The sequence below is a fragment of the Egretta garzetta genome, unplaced genomic scaffold (assembly GCF_000687185.1).
Source record: "Egretta garzetta isolate BGI_Z169 unplaced genomic scaffold, ASM68718v1 scaffold535, whole genome shotgun sequence".
Lineage (NCBI taxonomy): Eukaryota > Metazoa > Chordata > Aves > Pelecaniformes > Ardeidae > Egretta > Egretta garzetta.
Window position 1 is genome coordinate 93109 of NW_009259722.1, and position 20869 is coordinate 113977.

Here is a 20869-nt window from a genome sequence, read left to right on the forward strand (position 1 = left end):
GTGGCCATGGCCGTGACCCTGTTGCCAGGGCTGGGGCTGTGACCCAGCTGCCCGGGCTGTGACCCTGCTGCCCAGGCCATGACCGTGACCTTAACCGTGACCCGGCTGCTGCCAGGGCCGTGACCCCGCTGCCGGGGCCATGACCGTGACCCCGCGGCTGCGGTTTCCCCTCCCAGCGCCCATGTCTGTGGTACCAGCTTGAAAAGGCAGAGGCACCGTCCAACCTTGCTCAACAGATTTATCAAATAAGTGCAATAACAGTAACTTACATTCTAAGGCCCGTGGCTTTTTCTCCTGAAATGACAGCGGTACGGTCTCAGGGATTTAAGACCTTATCGGCTTGTCCCGTGCTTTGGAACCGCGGCATCTATAGGAACGCTCTCCTGGGCTACTGGAGCTCCAAGCAGTCGCTCGAGATCAGACGAACTCCCGCACGCAGGGGCGCCAGCTGCTCTCAGGTCCTCTCTGCAGTTGAGGTGCATGAAAACAGCTTGGTTGATGCTCAGGTACAGCACGGAGAAAGAGATCAGATGGGAAAAAGCCCACGAGATAGGGATGACAGCCTGTCCGATCTTTAATAACGATGTACCGTCGTTCCTGATTTAAGCTTTCCAGTCTGACACTCTGGAGAGCTGCCTTCCATGAGCCAGACCGGCACCTGCACAACATTTTTGCTCCAGAACGTTTTGCTCAAGACTTCATGGCACGGGAACAAACGTCACTGTGTTTTTCACACCGGTGCTTGCTTTGCCACTGCAGAGAACACAGGTTGTTTGTTAAGTGAAAGGCCAGTGAAACCACCCTTTAAAAACACCGGTGGCACTGCTACGCTCAGAGAAGGTCCCCTCACATCCTAACAAAATTTCTGCCTTCTCACTTCTAAGTTGCTCCCGATCCATACCATTGAGTATTTAATACTACCCTTATACTTCACTTTAGAAGTGCATTTTTTTAGTCTAAAGAGAGGGATTGCTGGGTACACACTCTAAAACACTTAACAGATTTCTTTGAAACATTGCTAAAAAGCTAGGCTGGATTTGAAAATACGCAGAGAGCCCCGAGCTGCAAGGCGGTGTGCCCAGGCCCTGGCATTTCTGTTTTAAACGCTGCCTGACGAAGGGCTCTGCATCGCGCTTCTCTTGCCCGCACCCAACCCCTGCGCCCTGGCGTGGGCTGGGAAGGCAAGGCGGGCAGCGGAAGAGGCAGGAATCTCCTACGTGACACCTTCTTGCGGGGCAGAAGCTGCAGAGGTTTATCGCAGGGCCCCCAAGGCGTAACGTCAACCCTGGAGCAGAGAGCAAAGCAGCTGCTGCGCGCGCTGCCGAGCCCCGACAACCACGGGGGGAGAGGGGAAGCGTCCTCGTGCACAGGCGTCAGAAACCAGAGCTACCCGGGGGAAAAATGCCTCCCAAGGGACTGTCCACAACAGCGCCTGACGTAGCTCCCCGCTCTCTGCTACACAGCTCGGTCAGCACTGGGAAAGACAACCCTCGCCATAATTAACAGGGTTTGTGGGGGCTTGGGTTTGGGGTTTTTTGGTTTGTTCGTTGGTGGTTTTTTTAATCAAGTCTTAATTTTATTTTTTTTTTTTTTTTAAAAACATGCTTAGAAAGGTTGTCGCGTAATGTTATAAAATAGAAAGCGCACATCCTGCTAGGTGCAGCATTTATCAGGTTACCTGAATTACACTTTGAGTGGGTTGAAAAGCCATGGCTGAGGAGCGATGGGGAGCTGGATTTACCGATTCAGCGCACATAGTCTACTGGCCCATCCAGAACACATGGAGGACCTTTGCAAACAGGGTTTTTTCATTAACCTTGCACCACAGAAAGCTCACAGTTTTATGTCCAAAAGGAAAAAAAAAAATGCTCGTGAGCCTGCAGTCCGCTGCACTTGCTACTCTCCAAGCAAAATCAATGGTTATTTTGCTTGCAGAAGGAATCAGATTCTCCAATAGGAACCCGTGTCACTGAAGTAGAAATAAAAATACAGATATATTTCTCAACACATGTATTGCTAACATATGTATATTTATTAATATATATATTTGGAAGAGTTAAAGAAACAATTTATATAAAGACTTTCAGGACACAAGCGCACCCATCTGCCTGTAAAATTCACAAGCTCGCAGATGGGCTGCACGCCAACTATAAAAACTGCGTCTGACAAAATCAGCGCTGTGCATACGAAACAATTCACCCCGTGTAGCAAAAGAACCCAACCCCCCAAACTTCTACTTGCATTACGTGACTCAGCCTTGTACCTGCGGGTACATGGATGCAGGACCGACTAATTCTACCCTGGAAAGCAAGTGCCGAGGCGTTACAGACATCAGGATTGTCGCTTTAGGTACAAAGCTTCACGCATTGTGTCTGAAGGAATCTGTTCTCCTTAGAACTGTTAAACGGTCACATGCTGCCATGCATGGAAGTTTATTTCAATCCAGATCTAACTAGAGAAACTCAGTATTAGAGCTAGATTTAGAAGCGAGCTGAAAGTACACTGAAGCAGGAAAAAAGGTCTAAGTTTATCAACTTGAGCTTTTCAGGGCCCCACTAAGGTGCTTTTCTGTAAGGGGCCATTTTGGGGGGATATTTCAGAATTAACTGAGATATTTTAAAGCACAACTTTAATTTTCACACCAGCTCCACCGATACACACTCTTGTTATGAACTAAATGGGCTCTTGCGGTTCAGTGTAATCCCCTTGTCAAGCAGACTAATAAGGCACTTGGTGTGCAGCGAGAGAGGCGGCGCGGGGCAGCTCTTTCGCACTGCTTCCAACACAACGGCACCTCACATGCCAATATCCAACCAGCCCTTTGCTTTTGTATTTGGTGCTAATTCTGGGTGCTGAGTAGCACTTTGGGTACTGCTTTACTGCCCTTAAAATTCTAAACCTGAAATATACGTAGAGGCCAGGCTTGCACAGCAAAAGCCCTTCTCGCCATGCACGGCTCGTGTTGCTCCCAGAGCCTCGGCAGACCCAAGGAAGAGACATCCATCCCATTCGACACTATTAACACACTTGGACTCATAAACTACAGACGTAGTAAGGAGAGCAAAGTTATCTGTCAAAATAATGTTTCTAAGCGTTTTAAAAATGAGTGGAAACATTTCATAATGGCCCGTTCCTTGCAAGGTCAATTAGAGCTTTCAGCTGGCTTAGGAGGTGTTCAAGGGTAGCAGTCAGTTTTAGAAAAGTACTGTTCCCATTTCCAGTGAAGGAGCCAAGAGTTTTAGAGCCTACCACAAATAAACAGGCTTGTAAGCTTTCACAATGGCTATCCACTTGCCCCGTTTTAGCTGACAAAGTTCATCGTGACAAATACAGGGAAGAAAAAGGCAGCTGTGGTAACACACACCAATTCTTTCTTACACGAGATCCTGGCACAGTGGCTAAACCAGTCACCAAAGAACAGCGTGATCCTTTGACTTACTTCATCAGACTTCAGGAGCAGACAATTGAAAAAGCTTTCCAATTCCTGGCCCTACTTGCAAACATGCCCTAACTGAAGCAAATAAATCCACACATTTTCCCATGTGCAGTGGGAACACAAACCCCACAGCTTTCCTTGACTACATTGCAATTTCTCCTTTTTTTATCTTCTAGCACACACACGAGGAAGAACTTTGCTTTATGGAACTGTTATTTTACCCATTCATTGGTTCAAGAGTTTATCTCCACAGGATCGCACAGGTCTTTCAGATAACCAAGATACGCATTTCGTATAGTCTGATGCACTTCCTTCTCCGCGTGCGTGCATTTTTCTTTTCACCTTGTGCCAGCTGCACATCACAGAATGGCAGGGGCTGGAAGGGACCTTGGGGGACATCATCGCGATGAAGGATGGCACTGCTAAGGTACCGACATCACTGTCGCCTCAAAGGGACCCGTGCGGCTGCAAGCAGCCTATTTTGCTCGTTGCATATCCGTATTTTCAGTGGTGTTTCCTCAAGCCTCACTATGATGAATTCTCTGCCAGCGCACCGACGTAACGCACAGGGAGCCTACCTCCCAGCCAACCAGCACACACAGGCTCACTTGCGACCGATTTGTCTACCACAAGTGTCTGGGGGCAAGACAAACAAAATCATTGACACTATTACTTTCAGCACATTATAAAGTCAATTTTGGCAGAATATATTAGCAATATATTCTGCAATTATTACACTGAAGTGATCAGGTGGTAAAGTCAGCCAACAGAGGTGTACCGCTGCCCAAGCTTTCAGAATATACAATTGCCAACAAGTACCACACTCAGACCAAAAGAACAAATGCTTTTCAGCTCCATCCTGGAAGCCTAGTACAGCTTCTGCTGGGTAGGTTTCTTGCTCTTCCCCAGAAGAAAGACAAAACACAAACGACTGTGGCTTTTGGATGTAAAGGAAATTCCTCACTGGATCTCAAACCCAGACTGTCAGCACCGCAGCCCCAGAGTAATCCACTAACTAGGGCACAGCTGACTGACGGCAGCCACGCAGCGTGGCCATGCCAGCTCCATACTCACTGGGGAGGTTTATTTTCATATGAGGAACCAGTCAAAGACCAGTGCACGGCCTTCCTTGCGCCATACAGGGAACGTGGCAGGCTAGATCAGTCCCAGAACATATGCGTCTTTCTAACGTGAGCATTTCTAGGAGAAAACCAGAGTGCTGCACAGACAGCGAACACAAAGTTATGTACCGCAGTTACTGGACTAGGCAGGTACGACTCAAGGCTGATAAACAGCCCCATGTAGTCAAACAAAAAAAAATAAAAATCATATGAGTTGCCCATGATTTTTAAATAACTATTAACAACTATTTGCTCCGTTATTAAGACAAAGGAAAAAAATACTTGTCCTGTCATCGCTTTGAGTATGTTTTGCCAGCGCTTTTATTTGGGCCCCCTTTTGGGGTTGGGATCTTGCTTCCTATAGAGGGAATTCGAGCTTTTGCTCCTGAAGGACTTGGTTTCCTTGAATACTGGAAACCTATTTTGCCTGTGAAGAGAAAATACAGATCGTTACTGCAAGCACATCTAGTCCCGGTCTTGCATTTTATCTCCCATTTTGATTCTCAAGATATATTCAGCCTGAATGACCGACACGAGTAACTAAAAGTTGGCAGGCACCAGCCTGAGGCGCATCTCATACCAGGAGCAGTAGGACTACATGGCCAGGGTTCCTTTCCTATCTCTAGGAAATTGCTCTGGAGCTTTAGCTGTATCCAGGCAGGATTTAAGTTCCTTCTGTGTTTCCAGATTCTAAGCAGCAGCAAACTAACTAACATGCAAGCAGAAACAGCAAAGCTGCAGACAGACAGACATGATTGTAGGTCCAGTTCAAGACTGGAAGCCGTTTGAGTTTAACTGCCTTCACTTATGACAGCTGGAAGAGACAATTCCACAGTTCTTTCCAGGAACTTGGAGTAGTAGTTGTGAAACGCAGATATGGGCAAAGCAAACACCAGGGAGGTTAACTCCAGCCACAACCTGAACACGCAGTGAATAGAGAACTCTGAAAAGAGTCTGGAGAAGGAAAGGTTTTGGCTGTGACTGGCCAAAAGAGCTTCAGTGCTGCAGGCAGTGAAAATAGCTTGTTTGTTTAACTTCTGCGTTCAGGAAATAAAAGGATTTTGCATGTGCTTCATAAATAAAGACGACTGTTAAAAAAAAAAAACCAAACCACAACAAAACCACCTGACATCAGCATCAATTTCTCTTTGTCGGTGAAGAAGCTGCGCAATCATAAATTCTGCCTAGCTCCTGGGTCTGAATTGAAAAGGAAAAGCAGTACGCAGCACTAACTACTCAATTCATCTTGTAATTAGGATTAGATTAGCATCCCCTGATTGGACATTAAAAGCTAAATCAGGCTCTCGGTTCTCTGTGTCAGCGTTCAGGAGCTTTCCAGAACGTTAACTGTTTAGCATCACCGCTGATTGTTCTATTCACAATCATACTACCACGCAGAAAAAAACCCTGAACTGATCAAATTATCAAACATGCCCGTTTCCCCCATCAACTGAGCTCATGCCCTCATTTTGAAATGACTGTTATTGAATGATTTTGAGCATTTGCTCCCGAAGTCTACACCAGCATAAGAAATATCAGTTAGGTTACGGAAATGCAAACAGTGTGTTGAAACGAGTAATTAAAAGCCAGCTTGCTCTCGAGGGTGAAATATTTTTCTTAAGTAATGGCAACATAGTAAAAAGCATAATCATTATTATCATAAAATAATATCTTACCAGGCTGCAGCAGAAGAGTTTTATTTATTGAGCACAACCTCCGTTGATTCATTTTACAGCCATCTTTGCCCATTAGGTGAAATTTCCAGGCCTAAAGTCAATTAAAAAGAAGTGATATTACAATTCCAGCAAAATTAGCCAATCTTTTATCTAGTCACTATGTATGCACATCTACTTTTTAAAACACGGGGAAAATGAGGGTTGTACACAGCCTTCATGGCAACAGCATTTTAATCTGCTCTCTCATAAAAGCACGAGCACCTTATGACTTACTAAGTGAAATTAATATATGCATTTTTTTTTTATATAACTTAAAAGGTATATCACAATAAAAAAACCAGCCAGATCCTAGAAATTATGAGAGTGACATTCATTTTCCTTTTTAAATTTTCTTAATTCTCAACCGAGTTCAAATCAGGAAAAAACAATGTACAAATAACATGGAAAATCTTTTCATCTATACATATTTTGAACTGAAAAAATGTGAGCATAACTACAAGGTGACAATAATAGTTAAAGCATTCAGCAACCCGAAAGAGTAGGAGCTGCTGCTACAAGAAAACACGACAGCCTCTTCAAACTAGAGGCTTCGCGAAGCCTCTTACTTACAAGAATAATGTGGGCAGAAGTGAGGGGAAAAAAAAACCCAAAACACAACAAACACCACATATATTTCTCAAGAAACATTTGAGATTTGGTTATGGTATTTTCTGAGCTCCTCACACTGGGCAATGCAAAAAGCATTTGGAAAAAACTTAAGTTTTGAGAGCAGAAGCACTACTCAACGGTCCCATTGAAAGGGAAATGACAGAGATTACATATGAGCCATTGACATTTAACTGGATCTAATACTCAGTAGAGTTGTTGGCTGCCTCCTGGAGAGTCTTTTTCTGAAAATTAAATCATACACAGAACTACTTAAATATGATCATAATGTAGTGTTAGATGACTCGTGTAAAAGACTGAAACTGATATGTTAAGTATTCTCTGAACAAATTGCTTTTTATATATAATAGCAATACATATTTTCAATTGCCGAAAGCACATTTTGGAGCTGACATGTCAGAGATTTCATAGCATTCGGCAGTTACAGCAAACAGCATGTAGAAATTAGAGGGAGGCCATCTCAACTCTCTTGACAGTTATAGCAGTTCTTGCTTACTTGCTTCACGTCAATTTTTTCTTACACCCAAATCAACATCTTAATCCTGGCTGCCCTGCTGGATGTACTCAGTCTTGCTGCAGTATTTGAAGCTGCATAATGTCACTCTGAACCCTAGGGCTGACAAGCTAACTCACAGAATCTGGCAGCAGTTGGCAATTTGGAAAGCTGTGCCTAGCTGCTTGTGCAGGAGGAGAAAGACTGGCATCGAATAGCCTGTAAGTCCACGGTTCCCATATACACCTTTAAGGGTGGAAGACCCAGGTGCAGATATGGTCCCCAAAGCGTGAGAGCGCCATTACAGACCCCAGCAATAACCCAAGCGAGTTCTTAAGCCATTGGGTGCGAGTCAGTGTTAGAAGAGGATACGAATTCGGTCCCAGTGACGTAACGACATCGCACCAATCCAGAAGGCAGCCTTACCTCCTCTCCTGGGGAAAAGTTGTCATGGCACAACGGGCAATGGTTTGCCACACTTTCTGGTTTAGCGGCTGAAATGATTAGAAAAATAATGTAAGAATTGCAAAGACAGGCTAATTTCAAATACCAGAGGAGAACTTGCACAACAAAGAGCATAAAACTACACCGTGGCTAAACCAGCTCCTACCTCGTTATCGTTAACTGCTCTCAAAGAAGTCCCATGTTTAATCATCTACATTGAAACAAGATCAAAAGGAACGATAGGGCTTAATCCGCAGGCTTTCTTGTTCTCCTCGCTCATCCTCCCCACATACATTCACGGAAGCAAAGCACTTCAAGCACTGGGAAACTCAGGCTTTCCAAAAGCGTTCCCTCCTGAGGATTTACTTAGATTTCTAAATCCACAGTGCCATACCTAAATAGAAGTGGTCCGACTTGCCAAAGATACAGAGTATTTGAAAGTCTGGCTGACTTGACCTTTGAAGTTCAACCTTCCTGTTTGAAACTACTCACAATTGCAAGTCTTGTTCTTAACATGTTTGGGCAATTCATCTTTTGGAAGGGCCTCGCCGCATCGTTGGCATTTCCCAAAGCTGTCCTTTTTATCACAGTCCGTCAGCAAGTGCTCTGTCAGGCTTGCTATTTCCACCACCTGCAACAGAGCAAGAGGCACCCAAGAAGATTTGTACTGTACTGAGTACATAAGGATAGTATTAAAAAATCCTGCTTATGTCATTTTTGGAAGTTAAATCTCACTTTTCAAAATGACAATTTCATTTTCCCTTTTTTTTCCCAGTTATTAATACCATTTATAATACTGCTCTTTTCGAAAAGCACTACCCGAGGTGTCACAGCTGTGGTCAGAATTCATCTACCTTAGCATTAAATATCTTATAGCACCCTAAAACCAGAATAACAACAGTTAATGTCTTGTAGTAGCTTTACAAAGTTTGCACCTAACCTGTTTGCAGTGCTCACATCTGGTTAACATAGGGCAGTGTTTCCAGTAATGGAGATCCAATCCTTCCTCTGTGAAGGATTCATCCCTTTCACCACAAAAAATACATAAGCTAGGAAAAAAAATACAAACATCAGTAACATCACAGAGTGAAAGGGACAAACCTGCTGCTTCTGTGAGGAACTATTCTGAAAAATAGCGAACATCTTGGTACAGCTTATTCTCCCATATAGTGCTGTCCTTAGGATAGGGCATGAACAGGTACCATTATATAATTTATGGTAAATACAACTATAAAGCATTTGTTCATGTAGAAAGACGTAATTCCACAAAAGCACTGAGAACAGCTCACTGAAACTGGCTTCGTGGCTCCAGAAGTTTCTAATGCTTTCTCTAGGCCTTAATCCCACCATGCCCATGAAAGCTACAATATACTTCCTCCTTATTTTATTCTGGCAGTTGGACACTAAACTGTGGCAATTTCTTATCCCACAAGCGCCTACTCAGAAAACAACTTCAAGGTCACACTATCCAAGAACTTAAAAAAAAAAAAAAAAAAAAAAAAAATCAACATCTAGGATTGCCTGGTGATAAGTCCAAATCTGTCAGAAGAGATTTTCTTTTTCATTGTTTCAGCGTTGAAGACATTAGCTTTGACCTACTGGAAAAATGTTATTAACGTTATTAGCTTGCAGGTTATACTAAGTGGTATAAGGTGCTTAGAAGCTGCTCATCTAACTTACTTATCCAAGTAATTTGTAACAGAGGAATGATCATCTGGCATCTCTGCTGCAGGCTGTGGGCTTTTGTTTACCTGGTAACCTGTAAAAAGAGAACTATTAAAAACAAGATCACACTTTGGTCAGTTTTTGTGCAGGCCTAGAAATATGCTTCTCTGGATTTTAACAGCAAAAAAACCCAACAGAAGCCTACCGCTGCCATATTGGTAAAATGCACTGAAAGACAATGTACCTGTAGGCAGTTGGGGAACTATTGCTTTAGTGATCTACTAACAGTAAAATATTTTAGTGATTATTTTTACATGTCAGATGGTCTACCTCAGGTTGGGGAGAAATCTAAAGTGGTTTCAAGCCAAACCATACTAATTCCTTATTAGAAATTAACTGGTTAGCTGATGGTAAAATTTCTTTCGTGAACTTAAAGATTTCCTCTATGGCAGGTTGAGACTCAGCCAGTCTGAAGCACTCAGGCATGTTTTTAACAGAGATAATTCAATAATCCATTAAGCATCCACAGTGTTTCAAAGACATATGGAAATATCTCTACATTTCTTAATGCTACTTGAAACTACCTACCTTGATTCTTTGGCTTCTGAAAATCAGATTCTTTCTCCTATTGAACAAAGAAATTTAAGTCAGATATTTACTTGATGACAGTGATGCTTGCCAGGGAGAAAGAGAACAGATTATATCCTGATTTTTCTCTGGAATGAAAAGCTTAGAAGCAGAGCCAATGCATTACAATGTCTGTGCCTCTGGTCCTACAGCAAATCTCTCGGGTATTGAGGCAGCAGTCTTCTGAGGGTGGAAAACCAGTCCTACTCCCTGGCACTGGAGTAGCTGGCTACCTTTGTAAGGTTCAGACATAAAACTTAATGTATGTGCAGTACAGCATGCTTCTGGAGGGCCTTTACACACTCAGAACAATTCCTGTATTCTAGCTGGTAAAGAAACACTTGGACTTCTAGAAACACTCAAATTTACCATACGATAGACAAAATTGTTATAAAAAAGAAAGAACCCAAATTTTATGCTACGTTAGGAAAAACAAGCCCCCGCATTTTAAACTGGACTGCTGAGGATGAAAGTCAGTGTATGTCGTGGAGGGCCTTTTTTTCTTTTTTTTTTTTAAGTTTATAATGAGACAGTTAATTATCCAAGCCTGTGATATCTGCAGGAAAAAGGATTAAAAAAAAAAAAAAAAAAAAAAATCAAACCAAAACCACCCTAACCTTTCCAGCTTGAACTTCTGCTTGTATCTCCTTTAGAGCTGCCAGCTGACCTTGCAGAACTTTTATTTCTTCCTTCTTCTGTTTCTCTGCTTGTTCTGTTACTGCCTTTCTCTGTGCCTGTCAAGAAATACTCTTTCAATGACAAAAGTTTTTTAGCCATCTGTCATATAGAAGAGATTACAAAACACATCAGCATAGAACAAATTGTCAATGCAGCACCAGAAACATCCTGCTCGGGTAAATGCTGGGTCTGTTTCAGTAACACCTCCCTCCCCCCAGATTCCTCCATGCTAACCTGAAAGAAGCACACAGCGTTTCCCCTGCACTGTTTCCAAGGCCAGCCATGCATAAAATAGTATATGTATATTTTCTGAAATGGTTGGGTATTATTTCAGCAGTACTACCTCTATTCTTTGTAGGCTTTATTCGCAAGAGTGAGTATAGGTAACAAACCAAACACCACCTTTTCACACTGAGTGATGTTAACAGCACACCTTAAGATACTCTGCTATGTGTGCCATTCAGTGTCTAACACAGCCATGAAATCAGCGCATTGCTCGGTTCAATGCAATGTTCAAAGTAGCTACGTATGCTCTACAGTCTTATTACATACCCTAACTTCAGCTTCAGAAGGTTCACCATCTATTTTAGTAAATCCGTCAAAGAGCGTTTTATAGAGAACAGTCTTGCGAACATTCGCGTTATCTGGAGGAAGATATTCCAGTATAGCAGCCTTGTGCTTCCTGTACATGTCAAAGATAATCCGCAACGCTGTATCACGAACTTCATAAACTCTGTGTTCCAAAGCTCCTGTTGCAAACTGAAAAGAAAAAAACAAAAAAAAGCCTTTCTTTTCCCACATGTTTTTTTAAGGCCTTGTTTATCTATCTAAGACAATTATTTCCCTGCAGTGGAAGAAATCTTCACACAGGCAGGTTTTTCCAAACACTTTTTTCCTGTATTGGCATCTTGCTTCCTCACCAGGTTGTGTCTCGTCACCTCCAAGAGGCTCACAAATTCTCTTTAGTAATTCAGCAAGCACTCCAAAACAGACAGACAAGCCCTAATAAAACAGCAATGAAAAAAGCTTCACACGCTGCAAACTCAGACTCCTACCTTCATGACGTTGCTGATGGTAAACCCAGAGTTTTCAGTTCCCATGTCTTTCAAGAGGCATTCTACTAATTCCGCTTGACTCATTGCCAGATGTGTTGGGGAGTTTGGTTTTAATGGTTGAACCAAATGAACTGGAACAATCTGAAGAGGTTTAACTTCACTACACAGTGCCATTTCCTATAAACGTACAGAGAGTCAGTGTGCGTGTAGGAATGCTAAATGAGGAAAATGAACTGTCTTTGCAAACTAGAGTTATTCTAAGTTACTTATAACACATTAAGTAAAATGAAATCAGCATTCCCCAAGAAGTAGCTGCTTATTTATTACTTTATCAGCCTGAAGTTGCTTGCAAAGGCTTTAAAGAGAAGATTATACAGACATTTGGTCTTGCTTTTGGCATCAGAGAGAAAGCTACTGAGGAACTGATGAACTCTTAGACATGCTTAGGTGGGTTATAGAACTGGACTGGAAGAAAAATTTGAAGAACTCCATCTTACACTGAACTACCTGAGGAGGAGACAGATGAGAAGTGTCACAAAGGATACAAAGTCTTGACGTTGCATCAAGATGGATTTCAAGAGCGCTTCAGAAGACATATGCCAGCTTATAATTTCTCATTCTATTTTGCAAAGAACCTGAAGGGCTAAATTCTGCTGTTATTCAAAGCTCATCGCTTATTTCTTTGCTGGTAGCAGAACGTTTAATAACCCGAAGCACCCCTCCTCCCAGTTCCTGTCAGCCGACAGACACTCAAGCAGATGATGGTGTCCTGCAGCCCCTCTTCCTGAGGGCCAGACGCAGTTGTCTGGTCTGGTTTGGACATATCGATTTCCAGAAATATGTGGCACCTTCCCTAGAGAACTGCTTTGTCAGGCAGCGTGTCACCTATTAGCAGCGATACAAAATAAACCCATTTTCAGTCTCTCCAGGCAATGTCCTGGTTACAAATGTATTTTTGTAGACATTTTCTCATTCAATTACAAAATCTATTATAAATGAGCCAAGCAGTAGTAATAAAGCAACCCGTCACCTTTGGGGTTCCAGGGTGACACCAGACCACTTCACACAGTAACACTGTTAAAATCTTAGTTACGTCTACAGCAGAAGAAAAGTCTTGTCCCCCGAGTGTGGATCCAAGCAAGGATAAGTAACCCAGAGCCAGTGACTCACTCCACTCCATGGGAGTGAACTAACACATTTTCACACAGAACTACTGTTCTTTCTTCTAAATTCTACTGGAAAAGAGAGCCTGTAATCCTCTGGCAGCTATTCACAGCTGCTCCTTGCTAACACCGAGCAAGGAATAGACTGTGTCTTTTAAATGGGCACCTTTTTTATGCTTTTGCTAAGTTGACTGTCAAAACCACAATCAAATCGCAGCAGAGCCCGAGGAGTATGTTGTACCTTCTTGCTCTCACCTCTGTAGATCACTTGCAACTAAGAAGAATGGAAGAGTTATGCCCTTCTCGCATCTGCAGCAGGAGCTATCTCCCCACACCGTCCCCCCCAACAAAGATGGCAACACATGGCTAGAAAAAACACCGCAAAGACACTGAGCTGGTGCTACCACTTTGCCTTCCACACAAGGCGTAATCCTTTACAGCAGCAAACTCTGGACCTGAAGCCAAGACTGATCAGGTGTTACCCACCTGTAAGCTCTCTGACATTCTTAATGCAAATCAAACTGTAATTTCAAGAAAAACACCTACCTGAATAAAGTTAGAAGCCACGAGGCGAAGTCGGGATGAAGAGTCTCCTGTTCTAGAAAGCAAATTTGGAAGCGTTTTTTCCACACAATGAGAAGTTTCTGTTTTTCCTAGCTTATGTTTTGGTATATATTGGGTAATGATCATTTTTAAAAGTTTCAGGGAAGCTTGAAAAACCTAAGTTAAAAAGAGAAAGGAAACACTGAACAGAAACACCACACAGATCCCTGCTTTCAGACAATATTGTCAGATCTTTTCTGCAGTTCTACAGAACAGCAGCAACAGGAATCTAGAATTACAGTAACACTCTTAATGGAAGCTACTTCAGAGACCTCTCCTCCTGAAAACATGTTGCTAGAATTTGTGTTATAAAGAACAACACAGCTCTTCAGCTTTTCTTTTCTTCTTGTTTAAGGCTTATTCAAAGCCTAAGTCTCCTTAGACTAACTGTAGTCCCTCAAGTCGGAAACTAGAACTTACTTCACTGCTGTAATTCAACCTTACAAAAAACCCCCAGAAACCCAAAAGGCTCAACCACGCTACGCATTTACTGCATCAGTTGTTTCTCAAGCTCATTACTCAGGCCAGGGCACTGTTTTCCATGCTGCTGAATGCTAGACAGTGTCCAGTCCTTGGTCCTGACTAAAAGCTGACATTTCAGTTGGTTTGGGGTTTTTTTTGGTTTGGGTTGGGTTTTGAGTTCTTGGGGTTTTTTTAACTTACTCAAAAGTAGTTTTACAAACGACTTGCTTGCTTTCTTTAAAGTGTGTTAACCGCACGGTTCTACAATTTTTGCTGTTAGTTCTTCACTGAAGCATTTCTTATCAAACATACTACAACTTACTGAAGACACTATGTCTTTGATGGCTCTTCTTACAAGGAAAACAGCAGCCCTCAGCATGTTCCTTAAATCATCCTTTGGAGTGTATACCGACACCTCCATCAGCTTCTTATACACAGCCAGCAATGCATCTTCTCGATACGACCAAGTTTTGGAATATGCTCCTGAAACCTGAACACAGAACGAGTTTATCTCTTAAAAGGTCAATACTGATATTTCAATATTTATTATTCAACATTTATATAACAGAAACAGCCTCAAAAGAACATATGAACTTCAGCATGAAATCCCCAGGTGTCTCCTACGGAAATCTGGCTTTTATTAAAAGCACATATTTTTGAAAAAAGATGAGTAAAATGGATTAACAGGTGAGGCTCAAGGAACCATTTCAGGCACAGTAATGGTTTCTCTGCCTACAAAAGACAGTGGCATATTATGGGTATTCTGGTAGGGCCTGTACCCTGTACCCAGACACTGTCTGCTTAATAGCTCATCAAGCTATGGCATCCTGTAAACGCTGAAAACAGGCACCCATATATCCAAGGTCAAATTTTAATCTCAGATTTTTATGTAACAGCTCTGAACATGTAAAAATCGTATCAGAAGATCTTTGTTGACAGAGCGCATATCAAATCAACTCAACAAGGATCACAATAATCTACGTGTTCATTTTGTTGTGCTTTACCAAAGCTTCTCCAAAAACTTCAATAGCAGGGCTGGCCTCCCTCAGTGCCTTCTCAGCCAATGGTTCTGGTTCCCCGGTAATGCCACTTCTTGGAGTGTCACTGATGGCCTCTTCAGTCACCTCCGGCTCAAAGTACGCAATTGCTTCATCAGTCTGTTTACAGATAGCTGGAAGGGGTCTCTCATCATAAGGTAAAAATTCAACCTAACAAAGAAGATAAAATTTGCTTTTCTAGAAATTACTTCAATATGAAGTTGTTTCATCACTAATTGGATTCACCTCAATGTACCAAAGCAGTATCACTTTACAATTAAGTACAGATGTTGAAGTTCCCATAATAACGTCATGAAGAAACAGAATCAATGCCTGTGGACAAAACTTATTTCTTGTCTATAGAATACAAATAAAACACACAAAAAATGCCTTCTGTGGAAGCGCACAGATCTACAGAAGAAATCACCTGTTGATAGGAAGCCAGCAAGTCATGAAGCTTGATTTGTTACATTATTTTATGTCAACATCATCTTAAGAGAGAATACTACTGCTACCAGAGTCAACACAAGTCTTCCTCAGCTTTGCCAGAAATGGGAGTGGCAAAGCCTAAACACCAAGATAACTAGATGCTATGGTTTTCTTCCTCTCTTTAGACATGACACCAAGACTCCTACCCTACAACCACATTTCAACAAATTCCTTTGCTGCTGTAGATTCATCCAACATGATCTCCAAGAAGGAGATTTATTAAGCCGTTAATGGAGCAAGCAGAATTCAGCTTCCACTCTCCCAGCTGTGTGACCCCTGAACTAGTCATTTAATGTCTATTTGCTTCCATTCATCTGTTCATAAATCAGGTATAATCCCCTTTTGCCTCAACCTCAGTGAACACTTGTAAGAGCTTCCAAGGAAACTCAGGGAAGAGAAAGACTGATGCCAATTGTCGGATGGGCACATCTCAGTAACACAGTCAATTGCAGATACTATATAAGCCACGAGAATAACCACAAAAGACCTTGTTATTTCGGAAGGTTGACTACAAGATCATTTGCTGTGATAAATTTCTGCAGTAACAGATGTACACTACTCACACTTTCTTTGGGAAACTCTTCCCGGGAGGTTGTGGGACGAGTCACAGGAGGAGGAGGGGACTGATGGCAAACAACGGGCTGAGTAGAAGTGGGCTCTGGTGACTTCTCTTCCAGCAAAGGCTCCGCTTTCTCTGGCTCTTCTTTTTGTAGTTCTGTGTGCTCACAGGATGAATTTGTAGCTTGTGTGTGCTGAGGATTGTTAGTATAAATCATAGGCTCCAAAGGCAAGTCAGGCAGTTTTCGAATCTGAGAAAGGGAAGGAGATTTTGTAAAGCAAGGCTAACAATGCACTAAAATCAGAGTTAATATAGCTGCAACTCTTGACAGTCGACAAGATTCTGCTGCTTTCAAGTAAGTATCAGACCTGCCTCACAGACGTGTAATCATTCCCACTGGATGCAGCTTTGTGAAACAATCGTTAAACAATTCTGCGTGGATGTGTGTGTGAGAGGTTATAGAGCTTCCCATTCCGAGAACAATATAAAACTGTATTTTATCGCATTAATTTTGCACGGTTAGCCATGATGCCAGCACAAGCTGTTATACCCCTTCAAAATACAATAAAGTACCTTCTGAATCTGCATCAGATAGCCCTGAAATTATGCAAAACATTCAGGATTCTAATGTCATTTGCTTCAGACCTTAACAGTTTAATGTAATGTAATTTATGGAGAACTAAGCATGTTCATAAAATACCACGTGCAAGTCTTTGGTTAGGGAAATCCACCACCCAAATGGAAAACTTAAGATACATACGTAATTGTCATAAAATACCTGCGCAATAACTCTTCCCTGAATTTATTTTGGTTGCTCTGCCATTTCCAACACCCACATGACAAAGCCTCCTGAGTTAGGAATAACAGTACCCACCATCAGCTCTGCATCCAGAAGGTTGTGGAGCTCCAGTTGCTGATACACCTTCAGGCGGTACGCCTCCATTTGCTGTTTCTTCTTTTTAGCAAGATCATAATCCTCTTTCTCTACAGCATAGCGCTTCTCTACCTCATACCGTCCCAGCCGTTCCCCTACCTAGAAGATGGCGTAACAAGCTAGCTTGAAATCACATTACCGTACATACGTATGTGTCTCTGTATTCCCAGCCAAGTTATTAAATCAAGCTATCTGATTTTAAAATCACTATTTTGAAAATACACTGGAAATCTTTACGATTCTGCATGGATGCCAGGGTCCCTGACAGACCACTGAAACGCTGTTCAGCTTAAGAGATACAGAGTCTTCCAACAATACCTTTTGCAAGTCTGCAATAGCTTGTTTGAGTTTCTTGGCGTAATCGTAGCGTTCGTGATGGACAGCTTCACGCTTCTTCTCATCCAATCTGCGTATTATCTGAGCAACTTCTGGATCCTGGTACATGTCAAAAGCCAAATCATCCAGAGGTGAAATGGAGTCAGGCTTCCTGAAGATATAAAATGAATAAAACAGACTTTCAGCTCATCCAAAACAGAGCAGGCTGAGCATACGTCTCCTCTTTTCGCTAGCAGGGAACTAACAAAATACAGAGACTGGGACTGAGCAGGCGTTTTGCCAGAGTATATGGAGAAGAACTTCCTTACCCAAGGTAAGTTCCATCTAAGGCAGGATCATCTGATTTAATTCCTAAGTAGTGGTCTATCAGCTTCTCTCTCGAAGGCTTTGCAGGGGGGAAAAAAAAAACCAAACCAAACCTTAATGCATATTCATCAACATCAAGTGTGCATTCAGGACAGAAATTCTGACTTGCCACAATCGATGTAAACTATGCGACCTATAATACTTAAGTTTTGGGGCATATTGAAACGAGAATTTGGAGAGGTTGAAAATGCAAACGTTCCAATTGATTGTTTTATTTTTTGTATCCATAAATTAGGCTCAATCTTGAGAGCTTTCTTGCTTCGAGATAACATTAAAAAAAGAAATAATAAATCAATACATGACAGCTCTGCTACAGCACAAAACTAGCAGAAGAAAGATGTGTTCCGTGACCCCAAGAAGCCTGTAACTGAACACACATAGCAACAGTGAAAGAGACAGGGATGCTTTGTACTTACAATATTATTGCTATCATTACTGTAGTCTGCTGGATCTCCAATAATGTTTATAGCTACTAGGGCAACCTGGAAGAGAGTTAAACAAAATGTAAATGCATAAGGTCATTACTTTTTCTGTATCTTATGAAAACTGAAACAAAAAAATTGGAAGCAAAAAAAACCAGGACCCATGGTCTCCAGGGTGGTATGGAAGCAAAGAAAAGCATTAAGTGCTAAATATACTTCCTGCTTCATTAAAAATTTATTACCAAATCTACAGACCACATTGCACAGCCATCAGTTGTTCCCTTTTCTGGTCTGGGATGGAAGTGAAAAGAGTCACTGCAGAACCGAGGCAGATATTTGCTTTTTCTGTATCGGGACGGCTGTACAACACCTCCACTTAATGCCACATCAGATCCCAAAGACAAAGAGTGGCTTTGTAGCGACCACAAAGCTGTTCTCGGAGGAAGTACTTTGCCTTCAGCACAGAGCCTGCTGTGCAGTCTAAAACTCAGAACGAAAAGCAGTAATAATGGAACGTGCATTTGGGTCATCTGTTCTGGGTAAGTTGCCTGCACTCAGTCACGATTCCAAGTCACTCATAACCTCGTATTTGTATTTTCTGTGTTAAAAGAAACCAAAAATAAACCCAGGAGCTTTCAACCAGCATTTTTGGCTTCTACAAGTCATGGGAGCAGATTTCTACACCTGCTCTGTACTACTGAAACTTCACCTAGCTTACCAGGTAAGGACTCATAACCCAACTTACCTGCCCGTACAAGTTGTATTTATTGACATAATTTTTATGGAAAATCAGCTTCAGGTACTGGCCAACTGCATCCATATACACAGATTTTAACTCTCGCGCTTTGAAATCAGTCTTTTCATTGTCCGAGAGAGGGACGTAACTGAGAAGGAAAATGTAACAAGTAAGCAGAGGAAACGTACAAATACACAACTGTGGTTTTGCTCCTCAGGTTAGCACTTTGATAAGGTTTAAAACTCCCTCGTAACTGAAACGACGTGTGCTGTCATCTGACAAGAGCGTTCATCTGCATCCTGCCTCTTACACCTACACCTTCAGCTTTGTTACAGACCTAAGCGAGTGCGGAATCTCTTTGCTGCTCTGCAGCACAGTGTTTCACTGTGGCATGCACAGCATAATGAATGTTATTTCCTCCTGAGGCCTTTCTGATTAAGGTAATAAAACCATTTAGAGCTTTTCGACTTACCCTAGTCTGTGAAACCTCTCTGACTGATAAGGAGCAAAGTATTCAGGCAAGCTTTCACTGATGTAGAACTCAATTTTGCTTGAAATCATGTACTGGTGAGCAAGCAGCTGCAGTTTTCGTATTCGACATCTCTCCACCAACTGCAGCACGATTTCCTGTGGATACTGACAGAGTCTGAAAACATACACAATTTCTGAATCATCTCTTTAAAGATGACTTCACTTCAACTAGAGTAACATTTAATTATGAAACTTTCCAAAGTTATTATAGGTTAATTCAGCATTACAAATACTGTGAAAAGAAACCAGAGAGTAGAGCAGAAACACGCTACACTTTATCGCATGCATGTGTAGGCTAACGTGCCCCATAGAGGATGTGCTGAGAAGACCGGGCTTTTAACACTAAGCCAAAGTAGCTGCAAACTCCAAGACTGACAAGGACAAAACCAGTTCCCTCTTTTTCTTTTGAAGGACTCTATTTAATGCAAGGCAATGCCTTTAGGTGGTAACCAAGGCACTTCTTTCCCCAGGGTAAGGATTCCGTGGGATTAAAGCAACTTTTTTGGTTTCATAATCAGTTTGGTCTAGGATGCTGTAAGCTGCTCTGACCACGCATGGTACATCTCCCAGTCATTTTAAACTCTGTGCTTCAGAACTGCGCGCATTCCTCCCACTCGCAGTACCTGGGTGATCGCCATCCATTCACTGTCGGCGCATGAACCATCAGCTCCTTTGCGCTGAAGCCGTCTTCGTGTCCCGATGAACTAATAACTATAAAACCGATCTTGTGTGGCATCCTGCAGAAGCGAGCGAGTCAAAGCAATGATGTTTCCAGCCTAAGCTAAGCCCTGGAAGGACAATAAAAGGACACTGAAATGCTACAGTCAAAGAATTAAATCCTGCCATCCATCAAGTCAGTCGATGATGACTGCAAATCTAAATTTTCTTTTAATTAATATTGGCACCATAAACCGCACCATGTTCTTATGCCGAGTGTTTTACTAGTACTTAGTGGAACGAGGGTTTAGCTAACTCATGTAGCACTTTGCCCATAAGCCCAATTAAATCTGTTAATCCAAGACAGAGTTTCAAACTATTTGAGTTCCACAACGCGCACAGGAGCGACTGGTACCGTCCTCTGCGCACCTGAGCCGAAGGAATCATAGAATCATAGAATGTTTAGGGTTGGAAGGGACCCCTAGAGGTCATCTAGTCCAACCCCCCTGCAGGAGCAGGGACACCGCTAACGAGATCAGGCTGCTCAGAGCCCCATCCAACCTGGCCTGGAATGTTCCCAGGGATGGGGCCTCCACCCCCTCTCTGGACAAGGAAAACAACAGTTGAGAAGAGGGAGCCTTTAGCCAAAAGCTTCCCAGCACCTTCCCACAGCTACGCACCCACCTGGGCGGCTGAGAGGGACGGCAGCGGGA

The 20869-nt window shown here is 42.4% G+C and overlaps 1 protein-coding gene across 9 annotated transcripts in view; it reads right to left on the minus strand.

The window, feature by feature from the left end:
* The window catches only part of CEP104 (centrosomal protein 104), a 22018-nt gene extending 1149 nt beyond the window's left edge, over positions 1–20869 (minus strand). The window contains exons 1-23 of one of the 9 annotated variants that reach the window (XR_004842092.1): positions 20841–20869; positions 20123–20287; positions 19441–19614; positions 18978–19116; positions 18227–18292; positions 17753–17829; positions 17427–17595; positions 17049–17207; positions 16179–16424; positions 15094–15297; positions 14412–14579; positions 13571–13744; positions 11862–12038; positions 11359–11565; positions 10740–10862; positions 10090–10126; positions 9517–9595; positions 8777–8885; positions 8329–8467; positions 7819–7886; positions 6234–6324; positions 4840–4984; positions 270–753 (exon numbers count right to left, since the gene is read on the minus strand). Coding sequence is in view for 6 of the 9 variants with exons in the window: in XM_035894915.1 (XP_035750808.1) it covers positions 4848–4984; positions 6234–6324; positions 7819–7886; positions 8329–8467; positions 8777–8885; positions 9517–9595; positions 10090–10126; positions 10740–10862; positions 11359–11565; positions 11862–12038; positions 13571–13744; positions 14412–14579; positions 15094–15297; positions 16179–16424; positions 17049–17207; positions 17427–17595; positions 17753–17829; positions 18227–18292; positions 18978–19116; positions 19441–19614; positions 20123–20235 (2856 nt within the window). In the remaining 3 variants the exon portion in view is untranslated. Of the gene's footprint in view, positions 1–269; positions 754–2061; positions 4985–6233; positions 6325–7818; positions 7887–8328; positions 8468–8776; positions 8886–9365; positions 9435–9516; positions 9596–10089; positions 10127–10739; positions 10863–11358; positions 11566–11861; positions 12039–13570; positions 13745–14411; positions 14580–15093; positions 15298–16178; positions 16425–17048; positions 17208–17426; positions 17596–17752; positions 17830–18226; positions 18293–18977; positions 19117–19440; positions 19615–20122; positions 20288–20840 lie in introns of those variants that run through there. The other 8 variants (XR_004842091.1, XM_035894916.1, XR_004842093.1 and 5 more) reach the window with 8 other exon arrangements.